This window comes from Plecotus auritus, assembly GCF_963455305.1.
Source record: "Plecotus auritus genome assembly, chromosome: 4".
Classification (NCBI taxonomy): domain Eukaryota; kingdom Metazoa; phylum Chordata; class Mammalia; order Chiroptera; family Vespertilionidae; genus Plecotus; species Plecotus auritus.
In genome coordinates, this window is record NC_137775.1 from 54666869 (window position 1) to 54682604 (window position 15736).

The 15736-nt window shown below is 40.5% G+C and overlaps 1 protein-coding gene across 3 annotated transcripts in view; it reads left to right on the top strand.

Annotated features, from left to right (window-relative positions):
• The first annotated feature begins 306 nt into the window (after nt 1-306).
• MAP3K7 (mitogen-activated protein kinase kinase kinase 7) overlaps nt 307-15736 on the top strand; it is a 66467-nt gene continuing 51037 nt past the window's right edge. For all 3 annotated transcript variants that reach the window (XM_080666454.1, XM_080666453.1, XM_080666455.1), the window contains exons 1-2: nt 307-617; nt 14123-14233. In XM_080666454.1, coding sequence (XP_080522580.1) covers nt 498-617; nt 14123-14233 — 231 coding nt within the window. In that variant the 5' untranslated portion in view covers nt 307-497. The remainder of the gene's footprint in view (nt 618-14122; nt 14234-15736) is intronic.

A 15736-nucleotide genomic window follows, 5' to 3' on the forward strand; every position in this document is an offset into this window, starting at 1 on the left:
AGCTTTCAACTTTCCCGCTGGTTCCTACAAGGCCAACCGCACCGACGTTCCGTCTTGCTCTGCCCCACTTCCGTTCGCGCATTTTAAGTACGTCAGAGCGTTAGCTCTCGCGGTATCAACTGTTGCTGAGGCACTTTAACAAAGATCTCGCGAAGTTGGTTCTACAGATCCAAGTTAGCCTCTTACCCTCCCCCACCACACCCTCAAAACTGTTCTTCCTTTCTTTGTCTCAGTTACAACATTCTTCCCTCCCTCAGCTCTCGTCCCTCCTCCCGTTTCCGACTTCAAGCCGGAACCGGAAGTCTAGTGGGCGGGGCTCGGCGGCGGAAAGCGCAGAGGAGCCGGAGCGGGGACTCGGCTGTGGCCGCTGCCCCTGTCCCTTCCACGGGTCGCCGTGGCTCCAGGCTGAAGGCCGGTCCGGAGGCGGGTGGGCGCGGGTCTCCCCCGGAGTGTCCGGGCGGCAGCCTCCCCGGACCCCCCGGGCTCCGCGAGAGAACATGTCTACAGCCTCTGCAGCTTCCTCCTCCTCCTCGTCTTCGGCCAGTGACATGATCGAAGCCCCCTCTCAAGTTCTCAACTTTGAAGAAATCGACTATAAAGAGATCGAGGTGGAAGAGGTGAGCGAGGCCCGGCTAGGAGGTGCGGGCCCCGGCCGGTCCCGCCTCTGCCTAGCCCCGACTCTTAGGGCGCCTCTCTGTCCCTCTGATTTGCGGGGCCCCGCGGGGTTCGCCCGGGAGTCCTCATCACCCCACAGAGACCCCGTGTAGAGGGAACTCGAGGCGTACAGCTGCTCCGAGGTAGTTCTCTCTTTGCCTTACTTAGGCATTCTTGAGTTGGATTTGGTACTCAGGTGCCCGGATTTGAGTCATCTCAAAGGGGAAGATGAACTGGTGAGACAGTTCATCTGCAAGTAGTAAATGCATCCAAGACCGTGGCCGTTCTGGAGTGTCATTTCACTAAGACGCGGCGCTCTTCAGGGCCGAGGATTGTTCATCTTGCTCTGCCTGGCACGTAATGGGTGCTCGGTAAATTCTTGATCAATTAATGCATCTTCATGTATAACAAAGTGTTTCCCCGAGTGTGGAATGGTTTCTTTCGCCGATTCCTTAGAGCAGTAGTCAGAATATTAAATGTTCTGCCTTCAATTGGACTAATTTAGATGAATTTCAACATTAGTAATGTAGGCTGGTTACGATGAAAAGCTATTCCAAGTAGCATATTCTGAAGAGATAACTAATCATTTCCGTGACAACTAGAATATAACATCAGATCAGAAATCTCTGTTAGAAAATCCGAATCCATTCTCTATGCTGTCGTAATTTAAGTTTAGAGCAAGGTAATAACATGTCTTTAGTACATTGCTTCTTTTCAAATTCACAGAGGAGTAGATTGGTTCTAAGGACCATAACATTTAGAAAAGTAAAAACTGTATATATTTTAAAGACTCACTTTGTAAAGTGTTAAACTTTGGTTGAAAATACTATCAAATATTATTTGTGCATTATTTTTAAAATTATTAAGTACTTTGCATTACATATGCCATGAAGAACCCTGTATGTCCTATATTATAGATTCTCAGTTATCACTACTTTCAAAGTCCAAAATTATTTTTAAGTAGTGGAACACTAGAAGTAGTGAGATAATTATCATTTAACAAATAAGTGTTTTTCTATGCATGTTTTGGGAAAATAATGTATTAATCATATTTTTTATTTCAAAAAGTAACCTTAGAGATCACTGAGAACAACCTTTTTTTACAAGGTAGTATAAGTGGGATGATAAAGGCCTTTGGAGTTAGAGGAAGGTCCAATATATCAGCCATACCACTTAATAGCTGTGTGGTTCAGAGCAAGTTTCCTATCCCCTTTGAGCTTTAGTTTTCTAACTATAAAATAGTGGTAATTTCTATTTCATTTATTTGTATAACAGATCCTACTAGGCAGTATGCAAAACACCAAACACAGTGTCTGACACATATTACTAGGAGACTGAGTTCCAGAGAGGAAGTGACCTGTTTTAAGGTCACATGGCTAAAAAAGGACCTGTATTTTGAAAAGGAGGGGGGGTATTTTTTTCATGTGTATGTGTTTTTTGTGGGGGGTTTTTTCTATTGACACTGATAAATTCCTTTTTCAGAAAGTTGATCCAGCTTTCATGGCTAACATTCTTTCTTTTTTAAGAATAAAAATTCAGTGAGTCAGTATAAAAGAATTGCAGTTTTTAAATAAACATTTACGTCTACTCTGGTGAACTGTCATACTTGTAGACTACAAATTGTTATATAATAATAACTTGTACTTCATGGTCAACCAAATGCTTTCACAGACTTACATCATTTGATCCTTACAACTTTAGTTTTTGCACACTACTTTCTAAAGCATTTTACATTCTTGCTTCTTAGAGGAATGAAAGTTACTAAGGAGACATTTTTCTGCGCTTCCCCCAATGCCATTTAACTTCTGATTAGGTTTTTATGTTTCCAAAGACCCTTCTTTGAGTTTAGATAATGGTTCAACCTTTCTTTGGTATATTTAGGACATTCCTGAGATCTAGATTTTTGTTTTAAAATGAAAATTTCTAATACTAAGCAGTCATTTAGTTTTATAGTTCTTTTAAATATCCAGTTTATTTGCATTTTAAGGTTGACTTTCAGCCTTTCTGATGTTGAAGCCATTACATAATTTCCATCATATATTCTTCATATGCACACATTGAAACAGTGTTATGTGATCCAAGGTGTACCATGGGTTCTCAGTAACTATTTCTTAACTTCGATTCTGCTTCCAAGTTAAAATCATGAATAAGAGAACACAGAAAGATGACCAGAAACAAAAAGTATTTTATATGTACACCTAAATTGCCTATAAATAAAAGAAATCATAATCTGTATTTCTCACATAACAATGTAATTGAATCAGAATTATATTGATTCAATTAGAAACTGTTAGAAAAACATTCCAACTACAAGTCAAATAAATATGCAATCATTTAATAGGTGTACATGTTCCTGATACTATGACTCAGTAATATCAGTGTGGCATTTCCTAAATTCAATTCTGATATCAAATTATGTAAGGTTTTAGCCTTAGAAATTTACATAGGTACTTTTTTTTTTTTTTTAAAGTAATATAGTTTTTACCATCTGGATCTAAGTGTAGAAAACAAATTGTGAGGTATCTACTTTAGAAACTAGCTTGCAAGAAGTGGCTAAAAGGCAGTGTGGTATGGTGACAAGTGTACTGAGCTGGGTATTTAAAAAATTTAGAAGCTATACTGATTCTGCCATAATGTAATTCAGTAAATTTTAACATCTTCTGGGCCTCTGATTTCTAACATGAAATGAGGGATTGGACAAGATCATTTAAGATCTCTTTACATTCTAAAATGAAAACACATTTATTGTTTCCAGTATTTATGCTTTAAGGACAGTGCTCATGATCTCCCATGGAATGTAGTTGGGCCAACTAATCCAAATTAGACAGGGCAAGTGATATCCCCATTTTACAGATACTGACAAGTGATCATTGAGTTTGATTTGTTAGAGCCTTACGCCTAAAATGGTAGAGTTAGGAATTGAATTTGAGATTTCCTGAGTCAGTTGCTCTTACCACTGGATGTTTCTTTAGTTCTTTCTAAAGTACTTTATAACCAAACCTTATTTTTTGAATGAGGAAACAAATACTGATTTCCTTTATAGTAATTGGTCCTGAGCACTTAATGAACGTTCTCCTCCCTGCACAGTACTGCTAAGGTACTGAGAAAAATGAATAGAAGAATCTTAGGATTCTCTCCTTTGAAATTGTGACTTGTGAGACAAGAATAAACACAGAAAAGTTAATAATTACATTTTTAGGACCACAAATTTTAAACTATGAATATAACATAAATTGAGCACTTAAGCTATAATTCGAAAGTAAGTTTAACCACACAAGGCTTCATTGAGTGGAAAAGAGTTTAAAACTAGATTTTAAATAAAATAAGCATTGATGATTGAGAAAAGCAGTAAGACGAATTTTTTTGCAGTTGTTTCTCTGCCTGAAATGAATGCTCTTCCCCCGGAAATTCAGGGCTGGCTCCTTCTCACCATTCAAGTCCCACCTCAAATGTTACTTTCTTAAAAAGCTTTTCTGAGCAACCTAGATCTTTGTCACTTCTATTTATCCTTAGGGTGCTTACCAGTAACCAAAATTGTGTATCCCCCAGCAAAATGTAAGGTGCCTTATTCATACCTGTAATTCCAGTGCCTAGCACCTAGAAGATTTTCTATAAATGTTAGTTAAAAGAGTAAATGAAGTTATTACAGCATACCCATGAACATTTAGTGACCATTGGTTCTGTTATCTGTGATAAAACCAGTGGTTAAGATTAGTTAGTGATTTGTCTAAGGCAGCATTTATACTAGAAATGAAATTTGATTCTTTTTGCAAATGTAGATTCCATAACACTCCATTATGCCTAACAAATACTTTTTGTTTGTTAGGGGTCAGGTGCTGTGAATAAGCCAGGTATTGGTGCCTTTAATAAAATGCTAAATAGACCATATGTGGTGTAGTTGCTTTTTAAAAGGAAGACAGTGTTGACCTCAATTATAGCATACTAGTGGCCTGGTGCACAGATTCGTGCACATTGAAAGGAAATTAATTAGAAGAAATATTTTAATATCGCTATTTCTCTATAAGTGTCAACCAAATTCACGATCGACAATGACAGATCAAAACACATGTGTGCGATTGCGCCAGCGAGCGCTTTATATGTATCGGGCATGCGTGAGTCAACTTAGCCTTTTATATATAGAATAAACTTGCTTAATTAGCTAAACTTTTTCTAGCCCAGTGAAGCACCCCAACTTCTATTTCAGGTAATTGTCAGCAACACAGCAGTAAATATCAACACAAAGCAGATTATTATTGTAGATCACTCAGGGAGAACAAAGGGTAAAATATTTAACTGCAGCAGTGTTTGACTATATTCTGCACAGTGAGAAAACCTGAAGTCATTTTCAAGGTCCACCATTTCTTCTTTTCAGTTGGGTCAAGTTTCTAAACTTTCTAAAGCTCCATTTTCTGGTTAATGAAAAGAAAATTGAATTCTACCGAGTCTCCTATCTACCTACTCTAGGACTTCTATGAGGATCAAATGAGATGAGGCATGGGAAAATGCTTCACAGACATTTGGTTAAAGTGTAAAATGTTTGCACCTGGCTATAAAACAAGTCATGTTCCTGGGTTGAAGAAACTGCAAGGAGGCTAGTTGCTAGGGAGAGGAAGCCAGGCATTGCTACATGACATCATTACCCAGCACCCAAAGCGACCGTTTCCGGGCTAGGCTGGGCTGTGGGTCGCATTTTTCGCCATGGGGTCTCGGCGGCACTGGCTGCAATTTGGTGGGTTGTCGCTCCAGGGTGGTGGCGGGGCCTGTGTCCCACTTGGGGGAAGCTGAGTGTTGCTTTGTTGGTACCAGGTCCGTGGTGCTGTTTCTTTGTAAATGGCTAGTGCACGTTATGGCAGCTCCTGAGTTGAGTGTCTGCCCCCTGGTGGTCAGTGTGCATTAGCGACCGGTCGGATTGTCAGAGGGACACATAGCATATTAGCCTTTTATATATATAGACTAGAGGCCCGGTGCACGAAATTTGTGCACTCAGGGGGTGGGGGGTCCCTCAGCCCAGCCTGCACCCTCTCACAGTCCAGGAGCCCTCGGGGGATGTCTGACTGATGTGGAGGCGAGAGAGGCTCTTGCCACTGCTGCTACACTCACCAGCCGTGAGCCTGGCTTCTGGCTGAGCGGCGCTCCCCCTGTGGGAGTGCACTGACCACCAGGAGGCAGCTCTTGCATTGAGCATCTGCCCCCTGGTGGTCAGCGTGCATCATAGTGATCGGTTGTTCCACTGTTTGGTCAATTTGCATATTAGCCTTTTATTATATAGGATGAGCAAGGCACATATAATCATTGCACCATATATATGTTCTTAAGCTTCATTATAGAGACATGCAAAGGCTTTATTATAAAGAGAAACATGTGAAGAACTTTGGAAGTGATTTATACTTTGTAGTTTTAGGTTATTAATATAAGGGCAACTGATAATAGAGAAAAACCTAGTTTAATAGTAGCCTGAAAAAAACTGAGTCCATAGGTTTGTTAGTCAGTATTTATTATGGATATCCAAAATTATTAAAAAACTCTTCTGTGTGAAACTTAGTGATCCTTGGTTTCAGTAGATCTGGAATGTGATCACATTGAAGAGGTAGGCCAACGATAACTTTTATGTTGTGCATGTATAGTTTAAAAGATGATACAAGTATATTATTTGAAAGAAAGGCCTATTAAATGGGTCAGATGTCTTATGGCAAGCTTTAAAGACTGCATAAAAATTTCTCGAAAAAAGTTTGAATCATCTTTTGTGATATCAAGTCTGTCTTGTCAGCCCATGGCAGTTGTACTCCGCCACAGTTAATTAATAGATTTTGAAGTTCTGAAATAGTTGGAAGCTCCAAGTTCTAATTAATAAATGGAAAATCTATGCTTGTTCTATCACGTTCCAGATTTCTAGCTAGTGTAGTGGCAGCATAGCCAGGGTCCATTCACATAGTCCATAGAACAGGCCAAACCAAACTGACAGCTATAGTCACTGAACTAAAAATAACATGAATTGGGGACAGTTAAGAAGAATTATTTCATAGTAAATTCAAAGCACAAGGGCATACATCCTTTTCTATTTAGTTTTGTTTAGATATTTTTCTTTTTAATAAACTGACTTGGATGAAGGAATGGAGTAGTCTTCCATCCTAAGGAAATTAGTTTTTAAGGAGTTGCTTTCTTTATACACACACATACACACCAAATTCTGCTTTTTATTGTGCTTTTTAATGCTATTTGCCTGGAAATATCCTACGTACCATCTCTCTTATTTTTCTGTTACATTTTTTATTAAGAAATTAAATTTAAGTCTGCCTTACTACATGAGACTAAAGTTGTGGACCCCTAATCAAGAGGAGACTAAACCGTGGGTGGTGGAGATGTATATCGTACAAAAAAATATATTGATCTAAGAACATTTTAATTTAGAAAACATTCATAATTTTAGAAGGGAATATTTCTAAATTGACTTCTTTAAAACCAAAGCCTTCTTTTCATTCCTCTGTTCTTTTATTTTTACAGATGAGCGATTGTGAAAATATCTGAAATATTATTTCTAAGTTCACCATTTTAGATAGATGTCTATGATTGGGGGAAATACTTATAATTTGGATGTACACCCTTTTTTACATTCTTGGTGAAAATTGATCCTTGGAGAAAGTTGGCATTCAAAATAATTGTTATGATAATGTATCAAAGAAACTTGTGTTACTCGTATATGAATGCAATCCAAAAAGCATATTTGATTTGTGAACTTGAATTAGAATTTTGGTAAAGTTTTATAGTTTAAATTCAGAGTTTTGTAGTTTAAATTTAGGTTTTTCATTATTTATCTCAGTTGCCAGTGTGTCAGTTTGCTGTCAATGCCACTTTTTTCTATGTGGCAAGAAAAACATTGGTTTGCTCACAAGAATTCTCCTTCTTTCTTATGCCCAAGATGGAATCTCAGTGCTCTGGAAAATTTCCATAAATAATATCAGCAGCAGGGGCGGACTCTCTGGTCTATGTGATGGCTTGCACTGAAGTATCCTGTCTCAGTGTTAATTTTGTTTTTAATAAAACCTAATGCAGTGGTTCTCAAATATTAGAATCATCTGAAGGGCTTGTTTAAACACAGATTGCTGGGTCCAACCCTTGGACTAAGTAATTTGGATTTGGAACCTGATAATTTATATTTCTCACAAATTTCCAGGTGATGTTGATGCTTCTGAACCAGAGACCATCCATCCTTTGAGAGCCATTGGTTTATTGCTTTTGCTGTTTTTATATCTGCTTCTTGAAACGCTTCTCTAGGCTTCTTGTGACACTCCTCTGGTTTGCCTGTCTCCTTATTGACTGTTCCATCTCAGTTTTTGCAGGTTCTTTCTCTGTGTTTGAAGTGCTTCAAAGCTCACTTTTGGGACCCCAGTATTTATATATTATTTTTTTTGAGATCTCACCCAATTGATTGACTAGAAATACCAACTAAATGCTGATGACTGTCCCACGTTCTTATCTCCTTCCTGACTTCTTGACTCATGTTTCCACTATATTTCTTGGTATTTCCACCCAGATATCTAGTAGGCATCTGAAACTTTGTATGACTGAAATAGAACTCTGTGTTATTTTTTAAAAATATGCTTGCCCAATTGTTTTTTATCCTTTATGAACTGTTGCCTAGTCTACGTCTCCCTCTCCACCCATTTTGCCTACATCCAATCAGCAAGCTCTTTTGACTTTAGCTGTAAAATATAACCCAGATCTGCCCATTTTTCTGCACTACCACCAACCTTGTCCTCACAGCTACCCTCTCTTCCTTGTGCTGCTGTAGTAGCCCTCCTACGTGATCTCTCTGTATATTCTAGCTTCCCTCCAATCTATCCTTCACATAAGAGCTAGAATGAATTTTTTTTAATGTGAAATCATATTACATCTTTTCTCAAGTCCCTCCAATTGCTTCCCATTGCTCTTAGACTGAAATTCAGAGTCCTTATTATGGTGCAGAGAATCGTTCAGGATCTAGACTCTGCTCAGCTCTCCAGCCTTTTGCTTCACTCTTCCCTTCTCCAACTATGCACTGCCCACACTGAACACTATTTCTCTGGGTCATTAATAAAATGTCCTGTTTCTCAATGAGGCCTTGCAGGACTACTATGTTTAAAATTGGAGTGGGGAGAGTGCATGTACATGTATGCACACACAAATTACACTCCTTTTCTTAGCACACTTATAATTTTCTAAAAATTATATATTTTTCTTACATCTTGCTTCTTCTTTGTTTCCATTAATGAGAATATAAACAGTAAGAGCAAAGATTTTGATTTGTTTGTTTACTTTTATGTCTTGAGTGCCTAGCCTATATAGATGGGGTTCAAATGTGGTCCAATAGGGAATGAGGGTGTTTTCCCCCTTAGGGCCTTTACATTAGTTATTTCTCCTTTGGTTGGTTCCTTGTGCCATTCATTATAAAGTTAGTAACCTCCTCAGATGCCTCTCCCATACTATCTTACCCTAAATTTCCACTAATGTCTTTGTCACATCATCCTATTTTTTCCTACATGGCATTTTTTAGAATCTGATGTTTTTTTTATTCATCTTTGTTTATTGACTGTCTTCTTTCCTTTGTCCTTTAATTGAAAGTACATTCCATGTAGATCAGGAACATTGTCATATTTACTGCTATATTTCTGATATCCCAGAGGCATTGAAGAAATATTGGTTTCAGGAGTAAACAAATGAGGTTCATTGTTCCTGGCATAAGTCTCACTTTCACCTCTTGAAAGCAGGAGACCTTACCCCAATTCTCCCTGCTTGCTGACTAGATCTTCCTCTTTGGCTTTTACTGATCATCAAACTTTAGATATGTCTACCATCCCACAGCTTCTGATATAGGTTCCAACACTGTGCCCAACAGCAGCCTCCTTCCTGCAGTCTGAAGATTATTTAATTTTCAGTTACCTTGCTTTTCTCTAGGCAAGATTTTTTCTGTGTCATTTCCATGTTCTGTTGGGCTGAGCAAACCTGAGTAGGGCTTCCATCTGTCTTGCTCCCTTGCCATTCTTACTCATTTGTAGCTTCCCATGTTGGCAAAGCATATTCTATGAGGCTGCCTTCCTCCAGAGGTTCTTAGTGAAAAGTAGGGGGATAAATCCTTTGTGCCCTCTAATCCCTCAGCTTGTTCCAGAAGGGGAAGGGTTGTTCTTAGCTGCTGTCACGTACTCTCATTTTTGGCTTTCTTCAGCTAGGGTTTTAAAAAGTGTTTTGTTGTTTTGTCTTTAATTTCTTCTCTATCTCACTTTTATACCATAAAGGCAGGGGTCAATTCTTTATATATTGTTTAATTTTCACCCTTAATATCTCTACATTTATGCCATTTTAAAAAATGAAGTCATTTTTTGATACTGCGACATGGTAATTTATAAGAAATATATATTTGGTCTTTCAGATGACCAAAATAAAAATTTTATATATATTTGGTCTTTCCAGGGTCCCAGGCTCACAGTTCCCCAAAACCTCAGAATTTTGTGAGGAGAACCATAAGGATTTTGAAGAAGTGGTGTTAGAAGAAGTTTAAGTTTAAAAAATTTGGCTCTCAAAAGAAATTTCAATCGTTGTACTGTTGATATTTGGCTCTGTTGACTAATGAGTTTGCCGACCACTGGTCTAGGAGATTCCCTCAACGCATCTGCCACCAGAACTACTATTACCAGCATTCCTGGTGCTCCCCACACTCTTGGTTTCCGCTTCTGGTCCAGAGGCTGCAGAAACCACAAGGACTTGGAACTCCAGCCACCAGACACTCCAGTGGTGTCCCCAGGACCCTGGCTGCTCGGCACCGTCGCGCGCTGGCCACAGGCTCGGAGTGGGTGGGGTCCCGGGGACGCCCGCTGTGTCGCCCTGGCTAGACAGTGGGCGAGTGGGCGCCCCACCCCTCCCTCGGCTGCTTGGCGCCTGCATGTGTAGACCTGGAGCTGCGGGGGGGGGGGGGGGGCAGGAATACCTGCCGCATCGCTACAGCAACACTGTGGGTGTCCTGCCCTGCCCCCGGCCACTCAGCGTCTGCGTGCATAGGCCTGGAGCGGCCAGCAGGCAACCTGTCCCGCCCCTGGTTGCTCGGCGCGTGCGCGCTGCCCACAGGCCCACCATCTTTGTTGGGTTAATTTGCATACTCACTCCTGATTGGCTGTGGGTGTTGCAGGGGTACGGTCAATTTACATATTTGTCTATTATTAGTATAGATAATAAACTGGTAATCTGGTAAGTAAAATATTTGTCTAAATAGCTGCTTTAGCAGATTAATTGAACCAAAGGAGAGTGTAGTTGGTCAAAAGCACAGGGGGGTGGGAGTCTTGTAGAATTGAGCCCGTAATGTGTGAGATCTCTTGCTTTCTCCAGGTAGTGTCCGAATTGAGTTGAATTTTAAGATGCCCAACTGGTATCTGAGAATTGCTTGGTGGTGTGGATAAACTGCCCCCACACACATACATTGGAATTGGTAATCAGAATTATTAGATAGGCCGAAACTTAAATTCTTTTAATATTGACTCTCTGCATCTAACCTCACTCCTTTGAAGTTACAGCAATTATTTTTTCTATCATGTAATTCAGTTTATATGTACAACCTGAGTGGGCATCTTGGACTTTATTATCATTTTTAGATCTGTTGTTCCATCATACTTATAAAATAGCTTATGGCCTTAACTTGAGTCAAGGCTTTTTGAGGCCATGGGCTCTCATTTTACACTACTATTTTTATTTTGTATTTGAGTGTTCCAAAAAATTGCTTTCTTAAGCATTGTGTTCCCATGGTTTTAAGTTGAAAGCTCAGAGTCAGCCATCGTCTCAGCACTAGGTGGCACTTGTGCATCACAGTTAGTCATACATACCTAACACAGTTTTTACAAGTGCATGATCCACAAATAAAATGTTTGGAATCCCTATGTGGACATTCCTGAGAATAGGAAAATGAATCAAGAGGAGACCTACTAAATACTAGTTGCTTTGATGTATTTGTAAGTACATGGTTGAAGAATATAGTATATTACTGCATAATCATAATATCATAGTAATATCAAATAGATACGAGGGTCTCCATCCATACCTTCTTAGCCTGTGTTGCCATAAAGTTTAAATTTGATTTAGGACCTGTTTGCTATTTATAATGATCAATTGTAGAGAAATGAGTAGTGCAACACTGGTTCATACCCAACTCCAAGCACTTATTGTTCTTTTGTAGTATTTAAGAAATGCCTGGTTTTGACTTGCGAACCCTATAGATATTCACTGAGGAAAATGTAAGCATCTCTCTTTTACTGTTGAGAAAACAGGAGCTCAAAAACATTAACTTGCCCAGCATCATAACTAATACGCAAACAGAACCAATGTTCAAACTCAAGTGTGTTGGGTTCTAGAGCCCAGACGTGCTCTTTCTATTATTCTGATGGTGCCAGGTTTAGCCAATGTCCATTTATGTTAAAGCAACTGGATGATAAGTGCAAATTACTAATGTTGGTTCCTTTCTCTTATGAGAGGTGTGGAGTAGAGCAAGAATCTAAAGAGCAGGAAGAACCTGAGCACCCTGGGCCAGGAAGGGAAAAAAGGAAAGTCAAAATAAGCCAATGACACACAGAAGCTGAATGGTGAATTGGTCATTACCTACTGTAGGCTTTAAATCCTGGCTTCTCTGAATACTTACTGACCATGTGATCTTGGGCAACTTGCAAACTTGTGACTTGGTTTACTTACCTTTACAATGGAGGAGGATTAAATGTGTCATTTTATGAAGCACATAGACTGGTACCTGGCATATGGTAAGCAATAAATGTTAACCATTTGGGTGGTTTTATATATTAAGCAACATGAGAAATGTCTATAATTACCCTAGCAGCAGTCAACTTTGTTATAGAAGAGTTTTGTGTCCAGGAATTTGTTCATGTAATTTTGGCTCAAGTGAAGATTCCTCCTCCAAGGGAAGATATAGCTGCTACTTTCTGAGATATAAGACAGATATATGTGTACAAATTAGCATTCCTAACATTCTGGTGTTAGATTGCCTGGTATCAACCAGATTGCTATTTACTAACCATACAGCTTTGGGCAAGTGAGTAGGCACTTAGTTGCCTACTACATAGAAAGTACATAATAAATGAGAACCATATAGGGAGGTAGATTTTTCACTTAAGGAAAAGTAAATAGATCCATTGGAAGTTGAAAGATCGCAGTAAATGGCACTTGAATAAGGTTCTTTACAATGATAGACTCTAATGATGGTTCTATTTTGTTTAGTTGTTATTTTTATATTATGGCAAATCTCAAACATTTATAAAAGTAGACTAGATTGAGAGAGCAAAGAACCCATGAGGGACCTATCAGTTAACTTCAATAATGATATAATACATGACCAATATTTATTTTATTTTTCAAGGAATAATTTTAATGATGTATTTTACATGTCAAAATACATGCATTTAAAGTGTTACAGTGATATGTACAAATTACTGAGTTGTACAGCCATTACTATAATTCAGTTTTCAAACTTTTTTTTTCCCCTTGGTAGTATTCTTCCTCCTCATTTACAGTTAATCCCTATTTCTGCTCTCAGCCCCAGGCAAACCACTAATTTACTTTGTATCTCTGTGGATTTGCCTTTGTTGGACATCCTATATGATAAAAGGCTAATATACAAATCGACTGAACGGTCGCTATGATGCGCACTGACCACAAGGGGGCAAGCGCTCAACGCAGGAACTTCCCCTAGTGGTCAGTGCGCTCCCACAGAGGAGCGCTGCTCAGCCAGAAGCTGGGCTCATGGCTGGCAAGTGCAGCAGCAGTGCTGGGAGCCTCTCCTGCCTCCACAGGAGTGCGAAGGATTTCCAGTGAACAGGCTGAAGCTGTCAGTCAGACATCCCCCAAGGGCTCCTGGACTGCGAGAGGGCGCAGGCCGGGCTGAGGTCCCCCCCGCCCCCGAGTGCACAAATTTCATGCACCAGCCCTCTAGTTTCATATAAATGGAATTGTATAATATGTGGTCTCTCATCTGGCTTCTTTCACTTAGTGTATTATTTTTTAAGTTCATTGATGTGTTAGCATGTATCAGCAGGGTTTCTTTTTCTTGACAAAACATTTTATTTTAGACATAATGCCACATTTTGACTGTCCTTCACAGTGGCCAATCTTTTATCTACATTTTAACCTTTCCCCTTCCCTGTCTAATGCTACTGAATTATTCAAAGCTATTTTTAATTTCATAAATATGATAGCTTAAAACATTGATTATGTTTCTTTATTTTTTCAGGCCATTTTCTCTCTCCTCATCTTGTCTCTTTTATTTCCTGTCTTCAAGAATCTTTTTTTGTTTGCTGTTTTGGCTTTAAATGTATCGTCTCTTGTATAGCCATATATGTAAATGTATCCTCACTTTAATAAGTCTTTCAGATTGGCTTTAGTGTTATATGTTGGGCTGGATTTGCTTGTTTCTGATTCTCATGGTGTGTTTTCTTTTTTAACTTAGGTTGTTGGAAGAGGAGCCTTTGGAGTAGTTTGCAAAGCTAAGTGGAGAGCAAAAGATGTTGCTATTAAACAGATAGAAAGTGAATCTGAGAGGAAAGCTTTTATTGTAGAGGTAAGATGTAATGTAATTTCTATTGTACAGTTTTTTCACCTAAGATATTCTGAATTTAATTATGAAAAAAATGTTTCTCAATTGTCACTTCTCCGTGAACTTGAATATCAGCTATCCTATAGAATAAAAGCGAATATGCAAATAGACCGAACGGCAGAACAACCGGTTGCTATGATGTGCGCTGACCACCAGGGGGCATATGTGGAACATGGTGGGCGTTGGCCACAGCAGGATGGTGGAGCAGGTGAGCAGGGGCGCCAGACCAAGGCGGGGCGCTGGTCGCTGTTATCGGGTCAAGCCTCTGGTGGTTACTGAAAATTCTTTGCTCCCACACACCGCGGTCCCGCCTGGCACTTGCACCTGCTGCCGGCACCAGCCCCACTCACACCCACTGCCAGAGCTGGAGCCACTGCTCGCACCCACTGTCAGTGCCAGTCCCGCTCGCACCTGCTGCCAGTGCCTGGCGCTGGTCCCAATAACTCAGCACCATCAGTGGGTGCGAGTGGTGGCTGCCGGCCCTAATCATCCCTGAAGGCTTCTCCCCCTCCCCCTGCTCCTAAGGGGCGATCGGGGCAGCAGCTGGCCACTTGCACCCGCTTACGGCTCCTGCCCTGCTTGCACCTGCTGCTGGCGCCGGCCCCAGTTGCTCCGTGTCGACAGCGGGTGCGAGTGGGGCCAGTGCATGGAAGCAGCAGTGGCAGGAGCGGGGCTGCCGGCAGACAGGGGACCAGGGGCCACAGTGGGAGGGACTGGACTGCGGCACAGAGGATGGGCCAAGACCCACCCCTGTGCCTGCCGTAGCCTCACGGCCCCACAGCTCCTTTTAAGATGCACGAATTCGTGCACTGGGCCCCTAGCTTGGATAACTGAAGGTAATGTCATAAGAACATTTTTTCATTCACAGTCTTCATTCTGATTAAAAATAAGGGAGAAAGGAGACTTAACTAAATGAATTCATCCCTGAATTAAAATATAATTCAGATCTATTTCAAGGCATAAAATTTAAATTTTAAAATAGAAAAGAAATACTATTCTCTCCCATTATCTAAAATTAAGAAGGGAAATGCATTCATTTTGACTGGATATTTTTAGAAATTCAAATGAGATTATTTTAAGGAAAAATAATTCCAAATTTGGTTTTCCTCATGTAGTGTGAAAATTTACAACTCTGTTCTTTTATAGATATACTAGTGACCTGGCACGCGAGATCCGGGGCTCCTCAGTGGATTGCCCCAAAGAGATAGGCAGAGCCGGGGGTCCCGCCTCTGAGGCGCACGCAGCCGTGGGACCCCCAGGCCTTGCCTCATGGAGCAGGCGCCTCACCCCGCTTCCGCGCCACATATGCAGTGTCAAGTCCCCGCCCTGTGCATGCAGCCTCCTTGTGATGGGGTGAGGGCGTGATGACCACCTAGGCTATTATTAGTATAGACTAGAGGCCCAGTACACAAAAATTCGTGCACTTAGGGGAGTCCCTCAGCCCGGCCTGTGCCCTCTCGCAGTCCG